Source organism: Vulpes lagopus, chromosome 21 (assembly GCF_018345385.1).
Source record: "Vulpes lagopus strain Blue_001 chromosome 21, ASM1834538v1, whole genome shotgun sequence".
NCBI lineage: Eukaryota > Metazoa > Chordata > Mammalia > Carnivora > Canidae > Vulpes > Vulpes lagopus.
The window spans coordinates 20,984,398-21,008,684 of NC_054844.1; the positions used below are offsets into that span (position 1 = coordinate 20,984,398).

The 24,287-nt window shown below is 40.4% G+C and overlaps 2 protein-coding genes across 19 annotated transcripts in view; one reads left to right on the forward strand and one right to left on the reverse strand.

Moving 5' to 3' along the window:
- C2CD5 (C2 calcium dependent domain containing 5) overlaps window positions 1-341 on the reverse strand; it is a 98,901-nt gene extending 98,560 nt beyond the window's left edge. For 8 of the 15 annotated variants that reach the window (XM_041736050.1, XM_041736049.1, XM_041736047.1 and 5 more), the window contains exon 1: window positions 159-341. The gene's annotated coding sequence lies outside the window, so the exon portion shown is untranslated. The remainder of the gene's footprint in view (window positions 1-158) is intronic. The other 7 variants (XM_041736058.1, XM_041736057.1, XM_041736056.1 and 4 more) reach the window with 4 other exon arrangements.
- LOC121479942 lies at window positions 2-9,769 on the forward strand. Of its 4 annotated transcripts, none has more exons than XM_041736064.1 (2): window positions 2-692; window positions 9,247-9,769. In XM_041736064.1, the coding sequence occupies exons 1-2, from the start codon at window positions 169-171 to the stop codon at window positions 9,284-9,286; spliced, it is 564 nt and encodes a 187-aa protein (XP_041591998.1). In that variant the 5' UTR covers window positions 2-168; the 3' UTR covers window positions 9,287-9,769. The 4 variants fall into 4 exon arrangements, with proteins under 4 accessions (XP_041591998.1, XP_041591997.1, XP_041591996.1 ...); XM_041736063.1 differs by having other exon boundaries at window positions 2-759; window positions 9,247-9,767; XM_041736062.1 differs by having other exon boundaries at window positions 2-795; window positions 9,247-9,764.
- Window positions 9,770-24,287: the final 14,518 nt, after the last annotated feature.

The window sequence follows — 24,287 nt, forward strand, 5'->3', positions numbered from 1 at the left end:
AAACAAACAAGCGAGTCTGCGCCGAGCTCCGCGCCGGGCGGGGGAGGGGCGGGAGCGCGCAAGGAGCCGCGCGCGCAGCCGGGGGCGCGCGGGATAACTGATAGCGGAGGGCGCGCGAGGGCGCGCGAGGGCGCGCCACGCCGCCGATCGCCACTCACTCTCGGATGAATGAGGGGGCCGTCCCGCGCGGGCGCTGAGGCCTCATGCCGGAGAGGCAGCCGGAGGAGTGGCCCCGGAGGATTCTCCTACCCCGGCCCCACAGTGCTGGCAAGAGAAGCAAAAGCCCATGAGCATCCCGCGCAGGCTCCGCCAACCCGTCCTGGTGTTTTCCTCCCCCCAAAATGGCGGCTCTCGGGGCGTGGGGGAGACATCGATCTTTCGGCGCTCGGCCCGCTTCGCCGAGGAGGAATTAAATTCGCCGAGCGCAGATGGAGGGGGCGGGGCGGACTCCGAGGAAGCGGGAGCACAGGGAAGTTGGTCGAGCCCTGCATCATCCACCGAGCCGGCGCGGTGGGTCGGCGCCTGCCAGCCTGCCTCGGAGCAGCCCGGGTCGCGCAGGGGCGGAGTGCCCCGAGGTCTCGGTGGCTTCCCGGCTGCGAGCGCCGCATTCTCGAGGGGTGTCACCGAAGGAGCGGCGGCGCAGACTGCCCGAGAAGCGATTTCAGGCGGCCTGGAGCCACCAGTCCTCAGGGGTTTGTAAAAATCAGTTTCCCTGGTTCTGCCTGGAAGGGACGCAGTCCTTGTCGTATATGGAGGAGGGTAAGAAATTTCAGGGACATCTTGAGTCCTAGTCAAGTAAGTATTGCATAGCAACATTTCTTATTTTTTCAGTCGTGTACACCTGTTACTGTAGGTCTTGGGGAAAAACAATCCTCTGAAATCCAGAGCCGCCGAAGGGCTTTCCCCTGCATGCCTGCACAGGCTCAGTCCGTTTATTAAGCAGCAACAAGCCGACGACCTACTTCACTGGCCGGAGGTCAGGACCTCCTACCTTATGAAGTTCCTAGTCAACTGCAAAGAAAGAACCAGCCGAGCTTAATGAAACCGCTTGAACAATCGGCCTAATTACATTTGTAAATAAACATGCAAAAAAGAGGCAAAATCTATAAGAAACCATGGGGGGGGGGGGAATTCGGGAAATTGAGGCACACGCACGGGATGTGACACAAGTCCCCCTACACCAAATAGGAAAAACAGCATTAACAGTATATACTATATCAAATACCAAAATCACCATTATCAATTCCCATAGAAAGTTTTTTGTTGTTTTTAGTTGTTGTTGTTGTTTTAACCGCTGGATTCATCAGGATTGGAACATGACCAAATGATTTTTTTTTTTTTTAAGTGATACACGTTTTCTCTAAGATACTTATTTTGGTTGCCTGGGTAGGCCTGATCCTGGGGTCCTGGGATGGAGTCCACATCCAGCTCCCTGCTCCATGGGGAGCTTACTTCTCCCTCTGCCTATGTCTCTGCATCTCTGTTTGTGTCTGCCTCATGAATAAATAAATAAAATTAAAAAAAAAAAAAAAGATTTCTTTATTTGAAAGAGAGAAAGCATGGGGGTGTGGGGAGGCAAAAGGAGAGGGATAGGACCCAGAGCAGATTCTGCACTGAGCCGGGACCCCTTTGCAGGACTGGACATAAGGACCCTGAGACCATGACCTGAACTAAAACCCGAGAGTTGGATGCACAGGCTGAGCCATCCTGATGCCCTAAATTGATACACCTTTTTTTTTTTTTTAAGGTTTTTTTTTTTTTTTTTTTAATTTATTCATTTATGAGAGAGAGAGAGGCAGGCAGAGGGAGAAGCAGGCTCCTCACAGGGAGCCCGATGTGGGACTTGATCCTGGGTCCCCAGGATCACGCCCTGGGCCAAAGGCAGGCACCAAACAGCTGAGCCACCCCGGGATCCCCTGAGACACCTTTTAAACTTTAAAAATACTTAACAGGGCAGCCCAGGTGGCTCTGCGGTTTAGCATCGCCTTCAGCCCAGGGCCTAATCCTGAAGATCCGGGATGGAGTCCCATGTCCGGCTCCCTGCATGGAGCCTGCTTCTTCTGCCTGTGTCTCTGCCTCTCTCTCTCTCTTTCTGTGTCTCTCATTAATAAAATAAAAATAAATAAAAATAAAAATACTTAACAGGTTGGGGCATGTGGATAGTTCAGTGGTTGGAGCCAGTGACTCTTGATCTTGGGGGTATGAGTTTCAGGCCTACATTCGGTGTGGAAGTTACTTAAAAATAAAGTCTTTAAAAAAAAAAAATACTAAACAGGTTAATTTAACTCCAGGCAGTGGTGACACAAAATTCTCTTTTAAAGGCATAAGTTCGGGCAGCCCAGGTGGCGCAGCAGTTGAGAGTCTGACTTCAGCTCAGGGCGTGATCCTGGGATCCGGGATTGAGTCCCACATTGGGCTCCTTGCAGGAAGCCTGCTTCTCCCTCTGCCTGTGTCTCTGCCTCTCTCTCTCTGTGTCTCTCATGAACAAATAAATAAAATCTTAAAAAAAAAAAAAAAAGATAAACAGATGGGAGGGGGGGGAAAGAAAAGAGAGGGAAACAATCCATAAATGACCTTAAAGATAGGAAACAAACTGAGAATTGATGGAGGGAGGTCAGTGGAGGATGGGCTACATGGATGATGGATATTGAGTACTTTTGTTATAAAGAGCACTGGGTGTTGTATTTAGAGATGAATTGCTGGATTCTACTCCTGAAACCAATAATGTACTGTTAGTTAATGTACTTACTAACTAGAATTTATTTTATTTATTTATTTTTAAAGATTTATTTATTTATTCACGAGAGATACAGAGAGAGAGGCAGAGACCTAGAAGGAGAACCAGGCTCCTCACAGGGAGCCCAATGCAGGACTCGATCCCTGGACTTCAGGATCATGCCCTGAGCCAAAGGCAGACAGACGCTCAACCTCTGAGCCACCCAGGCGTCCCAACTAACTAGAATTTAAATCAGAATTCTAAGAGAAAAAAATTTAAAAGTACTGAAACATAAAAAAAAAAAAAAATTAGAAAACTCAAGTTTTGCAACAATCAATGGGAAATAATGCTTTGTAGTACAAAATGTTGTAATATAAAAATATATTTGCAAATTGTACAATTAGGGGTTAGCTATCTCAACCTTCTAATTAGTATCAAGTACAAGTATAAGGTACTTATACATACCTGTTGCCTAAGGCTTCATTAACAGGAGATTATAATTAAGATGTTTCCTGAAGACTTTTTTTTAGTGGAATTAAGCCTGACTTCAGTTTGTTTTCTAATAATTATACTAGTTTGTTTTAATTAATGCTGGGAACAGTGTTAACTTTCCTGACAAATCTATCATGATCTGGTTCCTAATTAGCTTCTGTAGCGTCATACTGCACCATTCTTTTTGCATCTTAGATCCCATAATAACAAAAGCTAACATATATTGAGTATTTGCTCTGTACCAGCCACTAAATTCAGTGCTTCACAGCTTTTAAAGCTCTCTAAAATCCCCCCCCAAAAAATAAAAATAATAATAATAAAGCTCTCTAAAATCCTATACAATAGGAATTATCAGCCTTCATTTTATAGATGATGAATTTGAAGCTTTGTAATGCTTACTTGATGACTACCCAAAGCCACAGAGCAGGTAATGTTGGAGGCAGGATTTATATCTAGGCAATTTGACTCTAAGAACCCCTTTTTAAAGGCTATGTGTAGTTTCCTATAAACTATGCTTTTTTCCCTCTTTCTCATAGTCATCCTAGCAAACATTTAAGTGTTACTTCTAATGTCTTCCCTTATTGCCTTCCTGATAAACATACTCTTTACTCCCACTGCTATGCTACCACTAAATCTAATATATCTATTACTGTGCAGTCTATATACATAATTATGTATCTTTCTTTATCCTCTGTTAAAAACTTTGACCACCTTGAAGGGGAGGACTGTTTACTGTCCATCTTTCAATTCTCAGTTTCCTCTCTATGCTCTTCTTGTAATCCACAAATGCCTATGCAATTAAATGTTAATAATATACATTTACTGCCTTGCTCTCTCTTTTCTGACTTCCTAAAATATTCCTTTGAATCCCTCTCTATCCTTCAAAGTTAAACTTCTCAAGGGTTTTGATGCCCTCTCCTCACTTCACAAACACTTAAAACAATTTTTGACTTTGGGGTGCCTGGGTGGCTTAGTCCGTTGAGTGACCAACTCTTGATTTTGGCTCAGGTCATGATCTCAGGGTTGTTGGGCACTGTGCTCATCATGGAGTCTACTGGAGATTCTCTCTTTCTCTCTCCCTCCCCCACTCCCATATGTGCATTCTCTCTCTCTCACTGTCTCTAAATTAAAAACAACAACAACAACAAAAAAAAAAAAAAAACAGGGATCCCTGGGTGGCGCAGCGGTTTGGCGCCTGCCTTTGGCCCAGGGCGCGATCCTGGAGACCCAGGATCGAATCCCACATCAGGCTCCCGGTGCGTGGAGCCTGCTTCTCCCTCCGCCTGTGTCTCTGCCTCTCTCTCTCTCTCTGTGACTATCATAAATAAATTAAAAATTAAAAAAAAAAAAAAAACACAACCATTTCTGAATTTAGCTACCACCAATCTACCAAAATAACTCCCTCCACAACTTTCTCCAAAGCCATCAATAACCAATAATTTAGATTGCTAAATCTAGTGGACAATTTTCATTTTACAGGACTCCCAGTAGCATTTGACATTGTTAATCATGTTCCCCTTGAAATGGTTTTCTGCTTCATATTCAGATACCATGCTTCTCTTATCTGTTGCAATATATATGTATTTGCCTTCTAAACTTCCTCACTGTCCTTAACAAATAGGGATTTTCCTCGGGGTTTCAGTTCTTGGACCTCTTCTCTTCTAACTATACTGTCTCCTTGATGATCTCATTCAATTAGTTAACTGAATAGGTAGAAATTAATTTCAATTTCTATTTATTTAGCCGAGGATTATGACATTTTTATCTTTAGCCCACAACCTTTTTCTGGTATCTGGATCCATATATTCAAATTTCAGGCTCCAATTTCTTTCTTTTCTTTTTGGGTTTATTTTTATTTATTTATGAGACACACGGAGAGAAAGAGGAAGAGACATAGACAGTGGGAGAAGCAGCTCCTCACAGAGAGCCCGATGTGGGACTTGATCCCAGATCTGGGATCACACCCTGAGCAGACACCCAACCGCTAAGCCACCCAGGCATCCCCAGCCTCCAATTTCCATTTGGAGTATCAAAGGGACTTTAAAGTTAACATCCAAAACTGAACTTATTTATCTCTCCCACAACTACAACAACAATAATTACACCATCATCAACAACAACAACAAAATAAAAAACCTGATCCTTCTCTGCTATGTTACCCATCTTGAATTATGGAACACCAGCTACCTAGTCAAGTGCTCAAGCCGGAAACTCACTGATTTAAATTTGAGGATAGATACACATGGCAACTTGAACTCTCAGGTGCTTTTACTTTGATTTCCTTCTAAAGCAGCAAATCAGTTGAGTAAAGGGTAAAAATGAGTTAAATAGCTAGCTAGGTCAGCTTATCTTCCCATTGGTTCCCTTGTATCGCATAAAGGAGTGTCTCATGTATGTAAGGCACAATGGCCACATTAAGTAAGACATTCTCTAGGGGATCCCTGGGTGGTTCAGCGATTTAGCACCTGCCTTTGGCCAGGGGCTTGATCCTGGAGTCCCAGGATCGAATCCCATGTTGGGCTCCCTGCATGGAGCCTGCTTCTCTCTCTGCCTGTGTCTCTGCCTCTGTGTGTGTGTATCTCTCATGAATAAATAAATAAATAAAATATTTTTTAAAAAGTTCTCTAGATTGGAAGATTACTGAAGTGAAACACATTGCTTCATATCAATACCCATCAATGCAGTCAGTGATCTGTGTCATCTAGGGGTAATGGAAGGTTATGGCCTGACTTACTGTACCAGCACCAGGAAAAGCTCTTCTCATTTGTACCTGTACTGCAATGCCTAGAGGCTTTCCACTTATATCTACTTAAGGCCTTTGTGGAAAACCCTAGCCGCAATTGACAATTATCTTTGACTCTTCCTCTTACCCTTGACACCCAATTAATCACCAAGTCTTATTGTTTATAACTCCTAAGAGATTTCTCAAATCCATCTATTTTCCACTATTATTTCTCACCTGGAAGACTGCATTCCCCACTTCCACTCTCGCTTTCATTTAATCCGTTCACCATAAAGTAGTGCAAGTGATCTTTTTAAATAACAAATATATTCATATCACTCTGTTGTAGGGGAATTTTTTGCCAAAGATCCCTTATTCTTTCTTGTCAGACCCTTTTCTATATAAGAAAGTAAAAATGTTCAGAGATTCAAGAGCAGGACATCAGAAGTGGATTTTTCATTCATTTTTGCCTTGTTGGGTTTTTTAAAGTCAAACGATGCCTACTTCCCCTTATCTATCACCTAGCACTAGATCATTCCATTTCAACTGAATTGTTCAAATGAATCATTCCATTTCAGTATCTACAGACTGAAGTAGGTCTCAATTCGCCTCAGTTCATGGGATCTAAGTTATATGCCTGACCCTTCAAAGTTAACACTGTATTTCTTCTAACATACCATTTTTCCTTTGCCAGTTAGGTGGCACTAGTAGAGTTTTTATGATCCTAAAAGCCATTATCTTCACAGAGACACTAACACTTAAGTTAATTGGATTTACATTGATACATAATTTCCTAACCCTTTTGTTAACTTCAAATCTCCTGTTGTTAGAGGGCTCCAGTAATACATCTAATGTACCTTGGAAAGCAAAACTAGAGCTCTATATTTACTAAATTTGTCATGAGCAAGATTCAGCTTCCAATATGGACAAGCATTATTCAACAGAAGAGTGCTGACGAGTGGTTACTAATTACTACAATTGATGGCAAGAAAAAAAGTGAGCTGAGTTTATGGCTAGCACCTTGTATAGCCTATGGTGAAATGAACCCTATCCAGTCTGTTCTAGATAGCTGGATAAGGGATTTTTAAACAGGTTATATGTTGCTTCCCACAGGAGGGAGTAGTTTTACATATTATTGGTGCTATAATTGCAGATAGCTACTGCAATCAAGATGGAGTGAAGTTGAAATTTTAAGTGGTTTCCATAAGTAATATGTAAGTCAGTTACATATCTTTTAATATTGGAGATGTTAGGACCTAAAAAAGTAAATAAAAAAAAATGTTGGGACTTGAATAAATATTCCAAATTTAAATCCAGCTACATACCCTGGGACCTTACGTACTGCTACCCCCCTAGTGTCTTGACCACCAGGAGATGCTTCCCATATGGATAAAGAAACTGACCCACCACCTCCCCCAGCTAAGGGAGGATTTTTCAAACATCCTCTAATTCATACTACTCTTCAGTACCTGTTTACTGCTATTTAGTTAAAAACCAAAAATTAACATCTAGACTATAAGACTCTGTTAAATCACGTGATCTGTCCCCTACCAACAATACTAGCTTTATTTTCATGACTCTTCCACTGGCCTATGCCATCTGCATTGATCTCCTTTTTACTACAGGGCCCACCCTTCCCCTACCCTGCTGGGTGTTTTGAGGTATTTCCTCCTCTGCTAACCACTAGACAACTGGGGGATGGGGAGGAGAACTTAGGTGTAAAATAGATCCTGGAACTGGCAAATGGTGGTAATTTGCCTCCAGTGAGTGAACACTCCCCCTCTTTCCTTCCTGTAACACAGTTTTTGCAAACAAAGTATTTTTAAATTTCTATTTTTGTGATCATATTTTCCACAACAGTATAAAGTCCTGAGGCATAAATGAACATCATTGTCTGGCTGAGTTCTGCTTTTATTGTCGTTGTTATTGTTAGGTAATTAAATTGACCCTTTATTTGATACTATCTTTCCCACCACTGGAATAAACCATACATACTACCACTTGCTCCTATTCCTCTAGAATGAGCCTTCTCTCCCCCCAGCCCACTCAAATCTTACTGCCACTTTCAGCATCAATTATTTACTGACAACAGTTTATATTTGTTGTTGTTTTTTTTAAGATTTTATTTATTCATGAGACACAGAAAGAGAGGGGCAGAGACACAGGCAGAGGGAGAAGCAGGCTCCATGCTGGGAGCCTGACGTGGGACTGGATTCCGGGTCTCCAGGATCACGCCCTGGGCTGAAGGCGGCGCTAAACCACTGAGCCACTGGGGCTGCCCAACAGTTTATATTTGTACAAGGCATAAAATGTAAACATTGATCTCCAGAAGGTTCTGATCAACAGAAGGTTACAAGGCATGTAGATAAAACATGTATACATAATAAATATAATTATAATGAATGACTATATAGTAGTGGGTATTAACTGAATGGTTTGGACAGTAAAATATTAATAGACTTTGTAAAAATAATTTGGGAATGATTAGGGAAGAAACCTCATATAGAAGGTAGAATTTGAATGGAACACTTCTAGATATGTGGGAATTCATTTAGAAAAAAAAAAATTTAAAATCCTTATGGCATAGTGTAGAAACTATGAGTAGGCTAGTTGGGCTGGAGTTGGGATTTTTGGAGAAAAATGATAATTGGGAGAAAGATAGGCTATGCCTGGAAATATATATAGCAATCAGAATTAGGAAGGAGATGATTCAATAGATAAGGCTTGATGATCAAGAACTTTCTTGGGTAGGCAAAGAAAGCCATTGAGGAATTTTTTTGGTGGCAAAAAGCATTTAAAAAAAGGAAAGAAGCATAATTGGTGGAACAATATTTTGGTACAATGATAGTCACATGAGGATTCAGGATTAATTGAACTACTGAAGACTGAAAGCAAAATATCATTGCTGTACTTTAATTATTAAATTAGCATGAACATGGTGACAGTGGTAATAGAAACGAGAGTTGAGATGGAAATCATTAAGGAAAAATTGATAAGAATTAGACACTATATATCAGGGAGAAAAAGATAGGAAGAAAAAAATGCTTCTGTTTCAAAACAGAGTAAAAGAATGGTGGCATCATTACTAGAAAAAGTGAAGTCTGAAAGTCGAGAAAAATGAGTCTAATTTTTTCCATGTTGAGTTCCATGAAATCTTGCTCAACTATTTTAATCTGTTTTGCCTACCCTAAAACTTGGTGACTTAATAAGAATTCATTATGCTGACAGTTCTGTGGGTTGGTTGGATAGCTCTGAGAGGGGAAACTAAAGAGACTTCATTTTTAGAAAGATTCCATCTCTACTGTTTTTCTGCTAGGCTGCATTTCCTCATGTTCCATATTTCATCTTACATCTGAATAAATCAAAGAAGCTATGTTCCCACTCCAAGAAGGAAGCAAAACAGTCATTCTTTGAATTTCATCTTAGGACCCCAAACACCTGATGACATCCAAGAAGAACTGGATCTCAAATGTGTTCCCAGGACATTAGCGTTGAACAAATCTCAGCTGACACTGATATCAATACCCTCTACCTTCAATGATATGTGAAATAACACCTATTGTTCACCTGTCAGTCACCTTTGGTCAGACCCTACCCTGGATTCCTGAAGGAACATATACCCTGTACCCTTTTCCAGTTTAAACCCATAACCCCAAGCAATAAAGAGACTCACTCTCCTTTCCTTTCCGAGTCTCCCAAACACTCTATTTGCTATACTCTATCACTTATACTACTCAGTAAACTGTTTTCACTTCCTCCTTTTTTTTATGGTTTTTTTTTTTTTTTTTATGATAGTCACAGAGAGAGAGAGAGGCAGAGAGATAGGCAGAGGGAGAAGCAGGCCCCATGCACCGCGAGCCCGATGTGGGATTCGATCCCAGGTCTCCAGGATCGCGCCCTGGGCCAAAGGCAGGCACCAAACCGCTGCGCCACCCAGGGATCCCTGTTTTCACTTCCTCCTAACTTGAATTTTACTTCTATCTTGTGTGAAGCCAAGAACCCTCTTGGCTGGTCCTGTGGGACACCCCCTGGGTCCTCAGACCCAACCTGCCTATGTCAGTTTTGTAGGTTTTGCTGGACCCACTCATGTAACTGCATATCTGTCAGGTCTCGGGTCTCTTCTGCATGGCTTGCCATCCTACGGCAGGATAGATTGGCTCTAACATGGTGGCCTCAAGCAGCATTCCAATAGGGCAAAAGCTATCTGCTAGTGAAATTTATTGCCTTCATTGTTTTCAAAGTTTGAAAAGTACATCTGTGGTCAGGACCCATAGTCATGAGCTAGGCACCTCTTTCCTTGAAAAGTGACCTTGATGCCTAAAATGACATCAAATTCAAATGTTTTGTTTTTTATGTTTAGGGCCTTGAAAGGTAGGCTTTCTTTAATTGAAGTGTTGCATAAATACAAAAATTCTCATGACAGAGAGTAAGATACAAACACAAAAACATCCTTTATACTCTTTTCCTTCAACTTTGTCTTAGTTTTTAAAACATATATTGATAATCAAATAATCCTAGCCTTGGGGCACTTTGAACTTTTTTAAAAAGATTTAATTTATTTATTTGAGAAAGAGGGAAAGAGCACACTAGCAGGGAGGAGGATATGGAAGAGCAGGCAGGAGGAACAGAGGAAGAGGGAAAAGCAGACTCCTCACTAAGCAGGAAGCCTGATGCAGGGCTCACCCTATGACCCTAGAATCATGAACTGGGCTTAACTGACTGAGCACCCAGGCACCTCAAAGGGGCACCTTGAACTTCTAATGACAGTCTATCAAATCCATCTCTTTCTAGTTAAAAGACAGATTATCTAATGTTCCAAGAGTCCTTGTCATCCACAACTTTCCCTACTTTTTGTTTTTCTGACTCAAGAAATAGAAGTGATGGTTTGAGATGTTCCCTGAGGATTAGTAGTTTTGTGAAAAATAAGCACGGATTAGCAGAATGAGGACACTTAGTCAATTTCCTCAATTACTACAGGCTTGGAGTAGCAACACATGAAGATTTAATAACTAAGAGGTAAGGAAAAAATAGCTGATGGATGACATTGGAAAGTTGCTTGGAAATTTTTTGCTTGGAATCAAATAGAATAACTCAAGAATGAAGCTGATCATAGGATATAATACTTTGATGTTTCATTATGTAACAAGTTAAAATCTAAATTTAGTAGTTATTTTTAAATACTTTAAAGAATATTTTTTTAAGTAATCTCTACACTCACCATGGGACTCAAACTTACAACCCCTAGATTAAAAGTTGCATATGCCACCAACTGAGCCACCCTTGCATCCCCTAAAATATTTTTTATAGTCAAAATCATAATTGACTGAATCAAAGTCTCATTTCAGCTCTCTTATCTTACCAGGGTGTAACCTATTTACAGACAAGAAAACACTGATGGGCCTCCTTGTCACATGGTAATGGTGACTGGAATTACAGAAATGGTATCTAGGAGAAAATAGGTACCTTGTTCCTTGTGGCTTTTTTTTTTTTTTTAAATCATTCTCTATTAAGTCATTACAAAACACACAGGTGTTGCTTAAGATATGTGGTACTTCTGAATAACAGAAGGAAAACTTAGCAAAAACTTTGGATTTCTAATCTTCTGAACAATGCACAAATTTCAAAATATGAATGGAAGGAACACTATCCACTATGAAATCTAGAAACTGCTACATCAGCTAAAAAAGAGCTTATCTGGAGCTTTTGTTCATCATTCACTGAGCTCTTATCAGATTCCTCACTAAGAGAGATCCAAACGTCCTTCTCATTCCTCAAGCTTCCAGTTCTATCCCACCTCTGGTCAAGTTTTCTTATTCTGGAAAGAGCAAAACCAATACCTACGTTCAGATATCTGACATGGGGCACCTAGATCTAATTCGCCACCATATTAAACCTGGATTTTTTTTTTAATTAAACTTTTAATTTTGAGATGAAACGTATATATTCACAATCCCATGTACCATTTGTCCAGTTTCCCCTAGTAGCAGCACCTTGGAAAACTCTAGCATAATAACAGAACTACCACCTGATACTGTTAGCTCTTCAAAAGAATTGTCTTATTGTTTCATGGGTTAGTTAGCTCACCTGCACTCACCGGCCAGCAGGGGTAGCCTGCACAAGCTAATTGTATGACCCAGTTAAGTTTTGAATCATGCTGGAAGAACTGGGTTTGTCATATTAATCACGCTGAATGAAACTAATTATATACGTGTGAATTGTTCAAGTTTAATACCATTAAAGGAATGATTCTCTTTGGGACTGTGGGGAAAAGTACTAAGAAAAATCTTAGGTATTTTTGATGACTTATTGATTGCATTGTCTTCAAAATATACTCCTTTTTCCCATTCTGGTAAACTTTCATGTGCAGTGATATGGTGGGCAGAACTCTCACTATAGCACCAAATTTTCCACCCATATGTTATACATGCCCTGATAATTCCTGGGACTGTGAATATAATGACTTTTCCTCTTGTGATTATGTTTTTATATGGCAGAAGTGACTTTGAGATAAGGAGATTATCTAGGTGGGCCCGACCTAACTATATGAACTCTTTAAAAAGTAGGGAGTTTTCTTTGGCTGGTTGTAGAAGGCAAAATTTGAGAACTGTGCTCTGGCTGGCCTGGAAGAAAGCAAACATACCATGTTGTGGAGTAACAATGGTGACCACGGGCTTCTTTCCGTGCCAAAAGCGCTCTCGCAAAGTTGGTGAATGTTCCTAAAACCCGCTGGACTTTCTGCAAGAAGTGTGGTAAGCACCAACCCCTCAAAATGACACAGTACAAGAAAGGCAGGATCCCTGAGTGGCTCAGCGGTTTGGCGCCTGCCTTTGACCCAGGGATGGTCCTGGAGTCCCACGTCGGGCTCCCTGCATGGAGCCTGCTTCTCCCTCTGCCTGTATCTCTGCTTCTCTCTCTCTCTCTCTCTCTCTCTCTCTGTGTGTCTCTCATGAATAAATAAATAAAATCCTTATTAAAAAAAAAAAAGAGAGAGAGAGAAAGGCAAAGATTCTCTTTATGCCCAGGGAAAGCAGCGTTATGGCAAGAAGCAGAGTGGCTATTGTGGGCAGACTAAGCCAATTTTCCGGGAAAAGGCTAAAACTACAAGAAGATTGTGCTGAGGCTTGAATGTGTCAAGCTCAACTGCAGATCTAAGAGGATGCTGGCTGTTAAGAGATGCAAGCATTTTGAACTGGGAGGAGATAAGAGAAAGTGATCCAGTTCTAAGCTCCATATTTTGTTATGAAGACAATAAAATCTTGACATTATGTTCATTTCAACAAACAAACAAACAATGGTGACCATGGGGAAAAGACCTAACAGCAGCCTTTAGTTGCTCAGAGCGGGTCCCAGCTGACAGCCAGTGAGTAAACAGAACTTCAGTCCTGCAATCGTAAGGAACTAAATTCTGCCAACGATAGCAGTGAGCTTAGAAGTGAAATTTCCCCCAGAGCCTCCAGATAGAAACTCAGTCCAGCTGACTCTTTGATGTCAGCCTTGTAGTACCCTGAGCAGAGAACCCAGCCACCATGCCAGACTTCTGAACAGGTGATGAAGTAGATGATGAGAAACTCAGGTGACCCAGTAATGACCCCTCACAATTCTGTAGTGACCTCTGCCTTTGAAAATCAGCATACTAAAATTAACATTGTGAAACTAGGGCATAACAAAGATTTACAACATAAGGAAAATAAGAATAAATAAAATGTCATGTGGCCCTGACTCATGATGGAGTCATATATGCAAGTCATATATGAGTTTGCATATAGCAAACCCAGCAGAGCCACGTTTAATTCACTATTGTCATGAATAAAAACTTCTGACAGCTGGCACATATGTCATGTCTAAGCTTATGTCTCACTCTGTAAATAACTTAGAAGCCCCTGCTAAACCTCAACATTTCTTAATTATTTCTCTCTCTTACTTTGTTACTTCATTTCTCTAAGGAAAGCAGATTTCTCACGGTTGTCGAGGTAACCACTTCTTCCTTTTATTTTCATGGGCACTTAAGAAAAAGTCCACTCTGTGCCTTTTTTATTTTTATTTTTCTTGCTAGGAAGACAAGTTCAGTTCCATTTCAAACTAAATAGCCACGACATAATGATTTTAATATAAATACATTATCTTAGCCCTCTTTGATTGAGAAGTCATATTCGTTCATTTATCCAACAAATACCTATTGAGCCTTAAGTGTGTATCTTTAAGTTAGGCTCTGGGGTAAAGAGGAACAACATGAGCCCTATGTCTAGAACATACAGCCTAGACATAGAGATGGGCTTCTAACAGAGAAATGCAATGCATCAAGTCAAATGCTATGGGAGAGGCAAGGACAAGGAATTGAGCAAACATTGGGGAATGGCTAATCCAGTTTGGGGTGGGGGGATTAAAAAAGGTTTCCCTTTCCTGGGTGGCTCAGTGGTTGAGCGGTTGGGCCTTTGCCTTTGACTCAGGACGTAATCCCAGAGTTCCGGGATCGAGTCCCACATCAGGCTCCTGCATGGAGCCTGCTTCTCCTCCCTTTGCCTGTGTCTCTGCCTCTCTCTGTGTCTCTCACGAATAAATAAATAAAATCTTAAAAAAAAAAAAAAAAAAAAGGCTTCCCTGAGGAAGTGTTTCCTATTGCTACTGTAACAAACTTCCACAAACATAGTGGCTTAAAATAAGATATATTTGTACAGCTAGTGACTATAACTTAATAATACTGTATTGTATATTTGAAAGTTGTTAAGAGAATAGATCTTAAAAGTTCTCATCACAAGAAAAGAAATATATGTGTGGTGATGGATGTTAATTAAATTTATCATGGTGATTATTTCACAATATATATAAGTATCAAATAATTGTGTTGCTTACCTGAAACTAATGTAATGTTATATGTCAATTATATAACAATTAAAAAAAAAAAAACATGGGGATGCCTGGGTGGCTCAGCGGTTTGGCCCCTGCTTTCTGCCCAAGGCGTGATCCTGGAGTCCCGGGATCAAGTCCCACATCGGGCTCCCTGCATGGAGCCTGCTTCTCCCTCTGTCTATGTCTCTCTCTCTCTCTGTGTCTCTCATGAATAAATAAATAAAGTCTTTAAAAAAAAACAATTTAAAAAAACAGCACAAATTGTTTTCTTTCAAATTTCTGGTCATTGGACACTGGAAGTCCAAAATCAGGCTGTCACAGGGCTATATTCCTTCTGGATGCTCTAGGGAAGAATCTGTTCCTTATCCTTTCCTACTTCCATAGACCACATACATTCCTTGGCTCATTGGCCCCCTTTCAGCAATGGCATCACTTTGACTTCTACTTCCATATCACATCTTCTCTTTCGCTCTGATCCTCCTGCCTCCCTCTTGTGAGGGCCTTTGTGGTTACATTGAACCCCTTCAAATAATCCAGGATAATCACCCCGTTTCAAAATTCTTAAATTTTCAACCTAATCATACCTGCAAAATCTCTTTTACCTTGTAAGGTAAGGGTTTCTTGGGATTAGGATGTGGATGTCTCCGCGGGCAAAGGGGCATTATTTAGCCTACCATAGGAAGTAACTAGATTAGGAGATTGAAGAATCTTCCAGGCAGTGGAAACATTTGAAAAAGCTTAAAACAGACCTAGATGAGGGGAATTACAGAACTTTATAGTTAAATGTCTTTGGCTGTAAAATAAGAGTATTTACCCCACCTCATCATATAGGATAAAATAATACATGTTAAGCTCTAAAAACAATGTGTTCATTATGTGCCCATGTGTAATGAGGGGGAGGAAATCTACAAAAGAGGCTAAAATAGTAAGCAGAAACCAGAAATCGTGGTAAGCAAGGACAGGCAGGTCTTGTTGAATTAACCTGAGAGGGTTTCATTGAAGAATTTTAAGCAGAAATGTGGCATCACTACACATGTATTTGAGTTGACTGTCCTTGCTGAATGGAAAACAGATTACAAAAGACAAGATAGAGGGCAGCCCTGGTGGCTCAGCGGTTTAGCGCCGCCTTCAGCCTGGGGTGGGATCCTAGAGGCCCGGGATTGAGTCCCATGTCAGGCTCCCTGCATGGAGCCTGCTTCTCCCTCTGCCTGTGTCTCTGCCTCTCTCTTATGTCTCTCATGAATAAATAAATAAAAATAAAAAAGACAAGATAGTGGTAGTAGGAAGTAGGGCTGGGACAAGGGTGAAGTGAGTAAAGAAAGCATTTGCTTTGTATGCACAATTTAAGGAGGAGGAACTAAAAGGCTCACTAAACAAGATAAATGATATTTTAATGCAATATACTTTTTTAGGATTTTTATTTTTAAGTAATCTCTATATATAGCATGGGACTCAGAGTTAGGGCCTTGAGATCAAGAGTCATACCCTCTACTGACTGTGCCAGTCAGGTGCCCCAATGAATATTTAAAAAAAAAAAATCAAAATTAATGGGCAGCCCAGGGGGCTCAGCGGTTTAGCGCTGCCTTCATCTCAGGGTGTGATCCTGGAGACCCTGGATCAAGTCCCACGTCTGGCTCCCTGCACAGAGCCTGCTTCTCCCTCTGCCTGTGTCTCTGCCTCTCTGTGTCTCTCATGAATGAACTCTCTGTGTCTCTCATGAATGAATAAATAAATCTTTTTTAAAAAATCAAAATTCAAAAAAATCCACAATGAACAATTTATGAAAATTGCAAATAAAGTCAGAGTTATTAAGGAAATTATTGAAATTATTATGTGAGAGATGATGAGAGTCTGAAGCAGAGAAGTAACAGTGGCAATAAAGACAGTTGGATGGGTTAAGGATTGCTATGAAAGGAATTGTGTCAATGAGGGCTGGCCCTTGTCTCAGAGTATACTCAAGGGGAAGCAAAAGTTTAGTTAGGGGAAAGGGTAGAGTGTGTCAAAGAGGAAACTAAATTCCATTTTGTACATACTGAGCTTAAGAAGAATGTAATACATTCAACTGGATTCCTGTAGGCAGGTGAAAAATATGAACATAACAAAGCAAAAATTATTATACCAAACTTTTCTGCTCCCTCACCTGTTATCATCTAAGGTTCTTCACTACTGTCTTCCTGCCAGACCAGTTCTATGGAAGGGAAGAAAAGGATCTTGAAGAACCTAATTCCTTAGAGTACAGGAGCAAAAGCTTGGGAGCTAATTTTTGGAAGGAAGATGACCAGAGAATGTCAGGCATGTGTTAGAGCACTGATGGATCTTCCCTTTGTCCTTGAACCATTTTCAGTTCATTACATTTCAGATCTTTCTGTTCCTTTATGATTCATGACATCAAACTCTAACCTTTGTTGGTACTGTCACTTATTGACAACTTGGTCATTACCTTTTTCTCATAAAAGACTTTGACCCCTGTGAGCCATCCATATCCTGTTATTAACCCAGAGTTCCTTCACTCTAAAATCTTACATGCAAACATACCACTCTAGGACTTTGATCTTCCTTCCAGTTCTTCCCTTAGTCACTCCGTTATCCATCAGTCCCTTGAGCTCATCAAGACTTAATTGCCCTTGACACTCTGATATGGACGCCTATGAGCTCCTTTCCACTTTCACTTCTATTTCTATCCTGTTTATATTGCAGCTGTGCATCACTTCAGACATTCTGTATCAATCTCAATTCCCATACTTAGTTTCCTTTTGTCATATTACCTGATAGACTCTGTAAGGACCATGATATAAATAGATGCATGTTGGGGTACGTGGCTGGCTCAGTCAGTAGAGGATACAACTCTCAATCTCAGGGTCATGAGCTCAAGCCCCATGTTGCACGTGGAACCTGCTCAAAAATAAATAAATAAATAGATGCACGTTATACATTACACAAGAACATGCTACAAAGGGAGGAAATGGAAACCAACCCAGACTCTATTCAAGGTCTTGAGGTAGTTTTTCCCTGAGGGTGCAACTTTTTTCTAATCTGCCACAGTCTAGTGCAGAGATTCACAAATTATGGGCAAACCAAATCTACCTGCTGCCTTTTTTTTTTTTTTACTGCCTATTTTTTATGGTCACAAGTTAATAATTATTTTTACATTTTTAACTGGTTAAAAAACTCAAAATAAGGATATTTTATGGCACATGAAAATTGTATTAAATTCTAATTCTAGTGTCCATATATAGCTTTATTTGAATATATAGTCATTCTTATTCATTTACACATTGTCTATGACTGATTTCACACTACAGAGGCTGAGTTAAATAGCTGTGATAGAGACCATCTGGCCCACAAATCCTAAAATATGTACTATCTATCTCTTTACAGAAACAAAACTTACCTACCCCTGTCCAGCAGGTCTGTTGCCTGTAATCTCTGTACTAACACCTGGACTGTCAAATATTTGCTAGGGAAAAACCAACAATTGTACAGACTGGTGCATTGGATGATGCATGATCCTAAACCCCACCTGGAAACTCAACATTACCTAGACTTCCTTCTAATTTCCCAAGTCAGCTCTCTTTTCTTCAGCCTTTCACTTTTTTTTTCCTCCTCTAAAGCCTCCAAACATTTCACCCCCTCATCTCAACAGATGCGTCACCTCCTACTTCTAAGTGAAAATAGAAGCCATCAGATTGGTACTCCTTCAGTTTCCTGCTTCTGCACCTACAAATTTGTCTGCAGTTGCCCTCATCCTCTATTTACTACCTCTTGTTTCAACAGAAGAGGGACTTTTCACTCATTTAAAGCAAAGTCTTCAACCAGTACTCTCTAGATACCATCACCTTCCTCTTCTCCAGAAGCAAATGAAGAAAATCTGACTTCATACAGTATGTATTTGGAAAAAGAAGGAGTATTTATTTTTCAAGATTTATTTCTTTACCTGAGAGAGAGAGAGCCTGAGGGGCTGAGGGGCTCAGGCAGACACAGAGGGAGAGAATCTCAGCAGACTCCCCACTGAGCATGAAGCCCGTAACCAGGGCTCCATCTCAGGACCCTGAGATCATGATCTGAGCCAAAACCAAGAGTCGGACACTGATTCATCTGAGCCACCCAGGTGCCCCAAGAGCATGATACTTTTGATCTCAGGGTCATGAGATTGAGCTCCACATTGGGTGTAGAGATTGCTTAAAAAAATAAAATCTTTAAAAAAAGAAAATATTTCCCTGAATTATGCAGATCTTCCAAATATTTACACATCTCATATGATATCTAAAACAATCAGATTTGCTGTTATCACCACCCATCTCATCAAACAAGTATTGGGAACCTATCAAGCTCAGGAGCAGCTATAAATCTTCCAAAATTAGGGCAGCCCGGGTGGCTCAGTGGTTTAACACCACCTTCAGCCCAGGGTGTGATCCTGGAGACCCAGGATTGAGTCTCAAGTCAGGCTCCCTGCATGGAGCCTGCTTCTCCCTCTGCCTGTGTCTCTGCCTCTGTGTGTGTGTGTGTGTGTCTCATGAATAAATAAATAAAATCTTTAAAAATAAATAAATAAATCTTCCAAAAGTATAAGTCTTGTTTAAAAGTTCAAATTTTATCAGTGCCGGGATCCCTGGGTGGCGCAGTGGTTTGGCGCTTGCCTTTGGCCCGGGGCGCGATCCTGGAGACCCGGGATCGAATCCCACATCAGGCTCCCGGTGCATGGAGCCTGCTTCTCCCTCTGCCTATGTCTCTGCCTCTCTCTCTCTCTCTGTGACTATCATAAATAAATAAAAATTAAAAAAAAAAAAATAAAAAAAAAAAAAAAACAAATTTTATCAGTGCCAACAAATGCCATCAGTTGTTTTCCTCGAAGTGCCAAGGTCACTTGGTTCCTTTTCAAGAAAATGTCTATTAAGAACCCAAGTCTGAAAAGGCATAATTTTTTTCTGTTAGCCATTTTTTTTCAAATAAAAATTGTGTTCCATGAATAATATTGTTTAGTTCAACAATGACACAAGTGTCTTTCTTTAAGATAAGCATAGTTCTTTGGCTTGTACTAAAAGTGCTATAAAAAGACTTTCCGTGTTGATAGGATGTTAAATATGTACTTAAGGGTTGAGATTTAATGAGTAATGTTTACTCTTTCCTCAAGAACATTTTTCAATGAAACTGGTACTTTTAACTACAAGAGCAGTGATGAAAAGTACAAAGGCTTCTAATAGAGTTCAATGATACTGTCTTGATTTGTGCTAAAGTGGCAGCAGACTTACCCACCATTGTTTTTGTATTTTCAGTGCGATTCTTAATACCATTATTTTTAAAAGGCAGATAGTGTTTGTGTATTATTACAAAAATAGGTCTGACCTCCAGGACCCCATAGAAAAATCTCAGAGAACCCCATGGAGCCACAAATCATAATTTGAGAGTTGCTCTTAACATTCAAGTGTCCCAGGACTTAATCTTGGTATTTTCCCTTCTCAGTTTGTTCTAAGTTCGTAGAAAATCCTTAGTCTTGTGACTTTAAATTATCTATCCTCATGACTTCTAATTTTATGTCTCCAGCCTGAATATTTCTCCTGTAGACTAGATGTGTATAGATATTGTGATTTACAAGAAATGTATATTTGGATTTCATCTCACTTCTGGCCTAGAGCACCTAAAAATCAGGAATTTCCTGAGTAATAAGAATGATTTATCTTGATATTCAAAACAAACCTATTTCAACCACACCCAAGTTTATGCTAATAAGAAGACTTTGGAAAGCATCTAAGAATGGGTGCTGCCTGCAAGGGGAACCAACCTGGTGATTAGATGGTTGGAATTTTCTGTCCTATCCCCCTGAACTCTGGGGAAGGGGGCTGGAAGTTAAATCTATGGCCAGTGATTTAATCGTGCCTACAGAATTGGAGTCTTCATAAAAACCCTAAAGACCATGGGATCCCTGGGTGGCGCAGCGGTTTGGCGCCTGCCTTTGGCCTGGGGCGCGATCCTGGAGACCCGGGATCGAGTCCCACGTCGGGCTCCTGGTGCATGGAGCCTGCTTCTCCTTCTGCCTGTGTCTCTGCCTCTCTCTCTCTCTCTCTCTCTGTGACTATCATAAATAAATAAAATTAAAAAAAAAAAAAAAACCCTAAAGACCAGGGCCAGAGTCCCCAGGTTTGTGAACACATGGAAATTTGAGTAGCACTCCTGAAGAGGACACAGAAGCTCCATGTTCTTTCCCACATACCTTGCTCTATGCATCTCTTCTATCTGGCTGCTCCTGAATTATCCTTTCATAACAAAGTGGTAATCTAGCAAGCAAATGGTTCTCTAAATATATGAGTTACTCTGGCAAGTTAATCAAACCCAAGGAGTGGGTTGTTGAAATCTCTAACCTATAGTCATTTGGTCAGAAACAGAAGTGACAACCTGGATTTGCACTGCAATCTGAAGTAGGGGGAGGGCAGTCTTGTAGGACTGAATCTTTATCCCATGGGATCTGAGACTATTATCAAGTAGATAGTGTCAGAAATGAGTTAGGTTTTAGGGTACCCAGCTGTTATTGAAAGAATTGTGGGGGGAGGGATGCCTGGGTGGCTCAGTGATTGAGCGTCTGCCTTTGGCCCACGGTGTGATCCTGGAGTCCCGGGATTAAGTCCCACATTGGGCTCCCTGCATGGAGCCCGCTTCTCCTCTCTCTGCCTGTGTCTCTGCCTTTCTCTCTGTGTGTCTCATGAATAAATAAATAAAATCTTTTTAAAAAAAAAAAAAAAAGGAATTGTGGGGGGGAAAACCCACACATCAATATTGGGTGCAGAAACATAATAGGTATTTCAAATCTAATATTTTCCAACAGAATTCCTGATCTTACTAGTAGATCCTCCCCAAATTGCTGTTTGTATTCTCTGCCTTCTCATTAAATGATCTCATCTGTTTCCTTGCTCAGGCAAAAATTATTTGAGCCATCCTTGACTGTCTTTCTTTTGTACCTCACATTCATTTTGTCAGCAACCTTGTTTCTAGATTCAGAAATCAGATTCTTACCATTTCTCATCATCTGCACAGCTACCACCCATGTGGTCCAAGCCTCTATTATATCTTACCTAGATCATTCCACCACCTTTCTAAGTGGTCTTCTTGTTTCTTCCCTTGGCTACCTATGGGTTTTCTGTTTGTTTTTTCTTCATAGTAGCAGCCAGAATAATTTTTTTGAAAGATCAGATCATGTCACTCCTTGGCTCAAAAACTATCTTCCTATAGGTATTAGTCAGCGTGGGCAACCATAACAAAATGTCATAAACTACATAGCTCAACCAACAGAACTTTATATTCTCACAGTCTTAGAAACCAGAAATCTAAGATCATGGTGCCAACCTGGTTGGGTTCTGGTGAAAGTTCCCTTCCTGGCTTGAAGACTGTCTTCTCACTGTGTCCTCACATGTCAGAGAAAATATGAGGAAGATCTCTGGTGTTTTTTCCTAATAAGGACATTGATACTATTGGATTAGAGCCCTACCTATATGACCTCATTTAACCTTACTTTCCTCTCTCTTCAATACAGTCGCATGGGGGGGTTAGTACTTCAACATGTGAAGGGAGGGGGGGGCAGGGAGAAGACACAATTCAGTTCATAAAACCATTTTTTCATTTGGACTAAAAGCCAAAATCTTTATGATGATGCTTTAGTTATCTATTGCTACATAAAAATCAACCCCAAAATTTAGTAGCTTAGAACAACATCCATTTTATTTGCTCATAATTCATGGATCAGAACAATTTGGGCTAGGCTTAAGTGGGAGATTCTTCTGCTTCTTTTACCTAGGATTACTCATTTGTCTACAGTCATCTGGTAACCTGATCAGGGATGAACTGAAAAAAGGGCTCACTCACAAGTCTTGTAAGTGCTGCTATTGGTAGGGCCATGTGATCCCCCATGTAGCAGACTAGTCCAGACTTCTTCACATGGCAATCTCAAGACTACAAATAAAGAGCTAGCCCCAAAGTATAAGTGTTTTTCTAAGCCTCTGTTTTCATCATGATTACTAATGTTGCATTGGCCAAAGCAAATCATAAGGTCTAGCTTAGAATCAATGTAGGAAGGCACTAGACAAGGATGTGGATCAGTGGTGTGCCAAGGATAAGATGGTGGGAGCAGTCTTCCCTAGGAATGGGCATGAAGTGGGTATATTGCCAGGGGAATTTTATTTTATTTATTATTTGGTTTTTTAATATTTTATTTCTGATTTTTTTGTTGTTTTAAGATTTTATCTTTAAGTAATCTCTACACTCAATCCCCAATGCGGGGCTTTAACTCTCAACCCCAAGATCAAGAGTCCCATGCTCTACTGATTGAGCCAGCCAGGAGTCCCAAAAGGACACTAAATTTTTTTTTGGGGGGGGGGGTTGTGTTTTTTTAAAAAAGATTTATTTATTTGAGAGAGAGAGGAAGAGCTAATAGGGTAAGGGTTAGAGGGAGACAACATCCAAGCAAATTCCTGCTGAACGTGGAGCCTGCATCTCATGACCTTGAGATCACAACCTGAGCCAAAATCTAGAGTCAGATGCCCAATTGACTGACCCACCCAGCTGCCCCAATACTATTAAGTTTTAATAATACATATATAAACTTCAAATGTCACATTTTTATTCCTTTTTAAATTAGCATTTTCTTCTACATGATAGTAAATAAAGAGAACTTCCCATTATGTGGTTACCTCTAACACATGGACTCAATTATTAGTTTTCTAGGGCTGCCACATAACAAATACCACAAACTTGGCAGTTTGAACTACAGAAATTTATTGTGTCACAATTCTGGAGGCTAGAAGTCTAAAAAGAAGTATGGGAGGGTAGGTTTTTTTTCTGAGGGCTATTTAAGAGAAATATTCCATGCCTGTCCCCTAGCTTTTGGTGGTTTGCTAGTAATCTTTGGCATTTAGAAACACCACCCCAATCTCTTTCCTTATCTTCTCATGATATTCTTCTTGTGTGCATGCTTATATCCAGAATTAGCCTTTTGATAAGGACACCAGTGATACCGGATTAGGGGGCCACCCTACTCTAGTATGACTGTATCTTAACTAATTACATCTGCAAAACCCCAGACCCAAATAAGAACACATTCTGTGGTACTGGAGACTAGGACTTCAATGTATATGAATCTTGGAGAAGAACACAACGTAACTCAACCATAACATGTATGTTTAGTGAAAAGTTAAGTACTCTATTTCCATTGATGATGGAATAGTAACTTGCACAATGTGTGTGGCACTATTTACATTCACTATTTACATGGGGGCCATAGTTAATGATAGTACTGACTACTGAAAATCCAGAAGACAAATCACTTGAAGAAGCATTGGCATCTACTTCAAAAGTGAGTACCATTTTTTAAAGACTATGCTGAAAGATAAAAATTTAACATGAGCAGGTGTAAAAAGCCCACTTACCTATCACTAATGATGCATTGGATCAAATGACTGTTCGATTAATTTCACTGATCTTTTTTTTTAAGATTTTATTTGACAGGGCACCTGGGTGGTTTAGTAG

Coding starts and splice junctions, on each gene's coding strand:
- LOC121479942 (XM_041736062.1), top strand. CDS start 169: ATGAGGGGGCCGTCCCGCGCGGGCGCTGAGGCCTCATGCCGGAGAGGC. Junction 796..9,246: donor ACATCTTGAGTCCTAGTCAA/GTAAGTATTGCA, acceptor TTTTTCTGCTAG/GCTGCATTTCCTCATGTTCC.